General features: G+C 48.0%; 1 protein-coding gene across 1 annotated transcript; it reads right to left on the bottom strand.

Moving 5' to 3' along the window:
* Positions 1-3,177: 3,177 nt before the first annotated feature.
* Positions 3,178-5,333, bottom strand: Atpif1 (ATPase inhibitory factor 1). The gene is made up of 3 exons (XM_005394945.2): positions 5,163-5,333; positions 4,985-5,070; positions 3,178-3,441 (listed from the first exon to the last, which is right to left on the bottom strand). The coding sequence occupies exons 1-3, from the start codon at positions 5,247-5,249 to the stop codon at positions 3,303-3,305; spliced, it is 312 nt and encodes a 103-aa protein (XP_005395002.1). The 5' UTR covers positions 5,250-5,333; the 3' UTR covers positions 3,178-3,302.
* Positions 5,334-5,889: the final 556 nt, after the last annotated feature.

Here is a 5,889-nt window from a genome sequence, read left to right as displayed (position 1 = left end):
TGGTACGGGGAATTGAACTCAGGGCCTTGTGCATGTTAGGCAAGCACTCTAGCACTGAGCTACATCCCCAACTCCCCCCTTGTTATTTACGCTCTCCCTTCACTCTTGTCGGCTCTATGGGACACTTCTGTTCTTCAACCACATAAAGCCCCTCTTGTCTCAGAGCTCCTGAGACTAGAACTCAGCTTGGGATGGTCTGCATCTTCACAGCTCACGTTATTATATCCTCTAAGGTGCCCCTTTGTTAGCTAACTCTTTTTTTTTTTTTTTTTCTGGTACCAGGAATCGAACTTATGACCTTGAGCTTGCCAGGCAGGTGCTGTGCCACTGAGCTAAATCCCCAGCCCCTGTCAGCTAATTCTATAAGGTGACAACTGAGTCAGGTTACTCAACAGAAAGTAATTCAGTTCCACCCACTTGTGTGCTCCCTTCCCCTGGTTTATTTATCTTCCTCCTAACATGTATACTCGCTTACTTCTCCACATTATGTAAGCTCCAGGAGAGCAGGATTTTAGTTTTCTATTGTATCCCCAGCACCTTGCACAGTACTTAGCCTATAGTAGATAGTCAATAAAAATCTTATTTTAGCTCTGGGTACGGTGGGGCCTGAATGTAATCCCAGCACATGGGAGGCAGGATGATCATGAGTTCAAGCACACTTAGAGAGATGCTATATTTATTTATTTCTCTTTTTGAGACAGGGTCTTGCTATGCAGTTCAGGCTGGCCTTGAGCTCACTTTGTAGCCCAGGCTGGTTTTGAACTCACAACGATCCTCCTGCCTCAGCCTCCCAAGTGCTGGGATTACCAGTGTGTGCCACCATACCCAGCCAAACAAATCCTGTCTTTTTTTTTTTTGTTTGGTACCAGGAATCGAACTCTGGCCCTTGCACTTGCCAGGCAGGCACTTATGCCATTGAGCTATATCCCCGGCCCACTATCTCAATTTTTAAAAAACCCTTTAGTTTTAATAAATAAATTTTAGCAATACAGGGGTTTACTTTTTGTTGGATATGATGGCATGCACCTGTAATCCCAGCAGTCTGTGAGACTGAGGCAAGAGGATCCCAAACTAAAACCTAGCCTGGGCAATTTAGTAGGATTCTGTCTCAAAATAAAAAAATAGAAAGGGCTGAAGATAGAGCTCAGTGTGAAGGCTCTGGGTTCAATCCTCAGAAGAGAGAGAGAGAAAGAAAAAAAAGAGACCCAGCCAAAAGTGTCTTTAGAGGTCAGGAGAGGGTGAGATTATTTTCGTTCTCCCAAGAAGCCAGAGGCAGGAGACCAAGCCAGAGGGTCATCTTTGGAATTGTCCACTTAGAATGTCTTAGAGGTGACCTGAAAGGTCTCGTCCAGAAGGAAAGTGGGGGTGGAGGGTGGACACCGAAAGGAATCCCTCAGGCTGAAATGAATGGAGTTAGGCAGAAATTGAAAGCCATACAACTGCATATGTAAATTCAAAAGCTGGTATACTGCTGCTGAGTGCGGTGGTGCTCAGAACTAACCAGTCGTGACCAGTTTCAGATTTCTTTGTTTCTTCTCTATTTCCATCGCTTCATTTGACCACAACAAAACAAAACAAAAACCACATACACAAAATCCCCTTTAATTGCAGTTTCTGTTTCTCAGTGCTGGGGATCAAGCCCAGGCCCTTGCCCAGGCTAAGCATGGATTCTCCATGAAGATAAACCCCTAATCCTAGTTTTTGCTTCCTTTTTTTCCCAGGACTGTGGACTGAACTCAGGGCCTTAGCAGTGAGTTCCATCCCTTACTCTTTTTATTTTGAGGCAGGGTCTAAGTCGCTAAATTGCCCAGGCTCATCTCAAACTTGCAATCATCCTGCCTTAGCCTCCCCGAATGCTGGATTACAAGCATGTGCTACCATGCCTGCTTTTTGTTTTTACCTGCTTTTTATGATTCCTATATGATTTAGAGGACAGTTGCATAAAGCAGTAACTGTAACTGTATGCTAACGAACAAATGATATATGAAGATTTCATTGGTGACAATAAACAGAAGGTGGGGGTGAGAAAGCTGTATGAAAGCAGAGATGTTTGTTTTGCAAGGCTGGAGATTAAACCCAGGGCCTTGTGTGTGTTAGATAAGTACTGTACTACGGAGCTACTTCTCCAGTTTTTTTACACTTTGAGACAGGGTTGTCCAGGCTGGGTTTGAACTTGTGAACCTCCTGTTTCAGCCTCCCAGTGTGCTGTATCACAGGCTTGCACCACCATACTTGCCTTGGCTTCTCTAGGCTTTTATCATTCAATTGTTCTAAGGTCGGGAGGCTGAGACAGGAGGATCCTTGTGGGTTCAAGGCCAGTCTGGGCTACAAAGTGAGTTCAAGACCAGTCTGAGCTGCTGAGCGAGATCCAGTCTCAAAAAGACAAAAAAAAAGTCAATTGTTCTAAGGGCCTTTGTGTAACAGGGTCTTAGAACATCCCAATTCTGTGCAAACAGTGTATTCAACTGTTAAGTTAAAAATGTTAGTGGGACATGGTTAGTGAGTTACGGAGATCATGTCTCCAAAAAAAAAAAAGAGCTGGGGAAGCAGCTCCATGTAAAGGCCCTGGGTTGTTCAATTCCCAGTACCACAGGCTACACTCCAGTTCATTACCTTCCTGTCTCAGCCTCCCAGACTACTGGGATTATAGGAATGCACCACCACAGCTGGCTCCTGTACATGATTCCTAATTCCACTCGTCTCAATCTGTAAAATTAGAATGAGGGTGACCAGTTCATATGATGAGTTCTTTTTTTTTTTTTTTTGGTTTTTCTCCGGTACCGGGAACCAAACTCACGACGTTGCGCTTGCCAGGCAGGCGCTTTGCCGCTGAGCTAAATCCCCAGCCCCAATATGATGAGTTCTTGAATCCACTGTATGTATGCCTAACCGCTGTTATTGCTGATGGTGCCTTGAATTACATCTTTTGAAATAATCACTCCTCTCTGTTCCCCAGGCTGCTCCTGACCTTTACCGCTTTCTCTGAACATTTGCTGCTAGATTGGGGGGAGTCCTCTTACCTCTGGTACACCCCTCCCCTCTTAGCCCTGTCCTGTTTCACAGCATGCATCATGCTGCTTTGTAAGCTCCCTGAGGCAGGGATTGTTTAATTCACTTTAGCAGACAAGTAGTGTCTGTCCCACTACCACCCTTGAGACAGTAGAAAAAGGCATCAGACACAGTTCACCGATGACAATTTATTATTTGTTGGCAGCACACAGACCAAATAGGAATTAGACCAGAATTATGTCTACACAGAAGTGGGCAATGATAGATGCCGTTCTAGGGGGGAACATGTGCGTTTAATCATGTTTTAGTTGCTTGATCTTCTGCTTATGTCGTTCAATTTCTTTCTCCATACGCTCAATTTCCTTTTTATGGTGATAGATCTCATCTTCGTGATGTTTCTTCAAGGCTGCCAGTTGTTCTCTAGTCTTCTGTCTATAAGGACATAGTGGCTCAGGGCTTAATTCCGATCCTTTACCCCAAAGAGATTTTTAAGCATAACTTGCAGTCCCTGGGACAGTGCCCCCACCCCATGGGTAGTCATGCTCTTCTACCTTGACTGCGCTAGTTAAAGAATACCCAATCATAAACTAAGGTGTCTCCATCTGAAGGAGGATCACCAACACGATCCCATTGCCCCGGTGTAGGAAACAGAACACACTAGCACTCGGCGTAACCGATGTCATACCTTTATGGAGTTTTCTATTTAAATACCTTATACGTTACAAGCTACGTAGTAGAAAACTCCAGAAAGAGGTGACATTAGTTCCAGATACTTTATCAGAGGAACAGCCCAGAGAATCAGAGGCCTTTTTGGAAAAAAGAAAAAAGAAGCAAAAGAAGGGAACAGGCAAAGACACGTGGTTAAGGTAAAAATATTGCATTCCAATTTGCTTAGGCCTTTCTTTGCCTGCAGAAATGCATGGTCCAGGTAAAGACCCAGAAGAAGGGTGTCTTGCAAGTACAGTGCTTAGCGGGCCAATTTACGTAGGTGCCACTATGACACACGTTTTTTTCTTTTTTGTTTTTTGCTGCTGGGATTGAACCCTGGGACTCTTGTGTGCTATGCACCTACTCTACCACTGAGCTACACCCCCAGCCCCATGATTAATCTTAGGGCACAGACCAAATGTGAAGCACACGCAAGATTAGTTCCTCGCTGCTCCTTAGCGTGGAGAAAAGTCAGTTAAAGATAACTCAGAGCTGGGAAAGCAAGCAGATATGCCCACTCCTGCCCCTAGTCCTAAGCAATCTCTAGCCCAGAGCCTGGGCTGGGTTAGGGCAAAAGTCTCCAGGAGGCGGTAGAGGGCAATCCTGGCCAGGAGCTGCCAGTTCTGACTACCCAGTCATCCCGGAGGAGTCGGGTCTAGAAACAGCTGATGCTGGGCGTGATGGCGCATGCCTGTAATCTCAGCACTCGGGAGGCTGAGGCAGGAGGATCGTTGCGAGTTCGAGACCAGCCTGGGCTACAAAGTGAGCTCAAGGTCAGCCTGAACTGCATAGCGAGACCCTGTCTCAAAAAGACAAAAAAAAAAAAAAAAAAAAAAAAAAAAAAAAAAAAAGTGGAAACAGCTGAGAGGCTCTGAAAAAGCAGGGAATCCACGTGGGTTGGCAAAGCTAAAGCGTGTGTGGGCGGAGGGAGGGCGCGATTGGTAAGCGAGACTTCACCGAGTCAGGCTCGGAGACTCAGCAAATTATTGGACGGTCGGATCCAGGCACTGCGAGAATATTTCGCTCCGCCCAGCCTCGAGGGCCAGGAGATGGTGAATGATAAACAAGGGCCGAGCCGAGGGCTGAGCGTCCCGGAGAGGGTGGGAAGGCTGCGCTTGGGATCTAAGTGCAGCTGCGCAAAGGACAGGGCGCGCCCTGCAGGTGGCAAAGGCCAGCAGCCGGAGTGTGTGGGGGGGAGACTCGAGGCACCGGGGCGGGCGGGCGCCTGGAAATGCAAGGAGGGCTGGAAGGCTCTGGCGGCCCTTACCGGAAGAAGCGCTCCTCTTCCGCCTGCTCTCTCTTGCTGAAGGCTCCACCGGCGTCCCGGATCGAGCCGGAAGAGCTGTCATGATCCTGCGGGGAGACACCCGGGCATCGGTCGGGGTGCAGGGGGAAGGATGGGATCCGCGCTCGGGGGTGGGGCGGCGGATGCTGCCGCGGCGTACCTTGTCTGAGCTGAGGCCTCGGGTTTGCATGGCCCTCGCTCCCCAAACGCCGAGCCGCGCCCGAGACGCCAACGCCGTACCTGCCATTGTCCCTAACACAGTAGCCTCTCGTCACTTGGCGTGGCAGCTTCTCTATAGGCGCTAAACTCTCGGCTGGCCAAACAGCCAGTCTTTTCGGAAAGGAGGCGGGACATGTGTAGGAGTGGCGAATCAGGAGAGAGAAGAGGCGGGGCTTCTGGAGTCCACAGCGAATCCTGAGCGAGAGGCGGGACTATCCCTAACCAACCGTGAACAACGGCTCCCGGGCCAAAGGAAAAGACACTTCTATAGGTGGAGGTTGGAGAGGCGGATCCTTAGCGCGTTGGAAGCAGGAATTTTTGGCTCTGGGACCATCCGTATGACAGAGGGATGCAGTTCTACAGTTGATGTTATTAAACGGAAAGCGAACCCTCCCTCTCCCGGCTTATTGATATCATTAAGGTTGTGACTATGAGGGAGGGGTTAAGACGTTGATGTTCAGCCCTTCAACCTCCAATATGCCCTTTCAAAACCACGTTCATCTCTTAGGACGCGCCGGTGTTCTTTTTACTCATTGACATTGCAATGTCAACTCTCAGTTTAAATTTCACCTTCTCAGACAAACGTTACCCGAGCTTCTTAATCATTCACCAGCGATTCTAGCACATCTCCCAGTTTCGTATCTTGCCTCCCTCACGCGGGTCACCTT

Source organism: Chinchilla lanigera, unplaced genomic scaffold (assembly GCF_000276665.1).
Source record: "Chinchilla lanigera isolate Chin_1 unplaced genomic scaffold, ChiLan1.0 scaffold00051, whole genome shotgun sequence".
NCBI classification, from domain to species: domain Eukaryota; kingdom Metazoa; phylum Chordata; class Mammalia; order Rodentia; family Chinchillidae; genus Chinchilla; species Chinchilla lanigera.
This window is presented reverse-complemented; position numbering and strand designations above follow the sequence as displayed.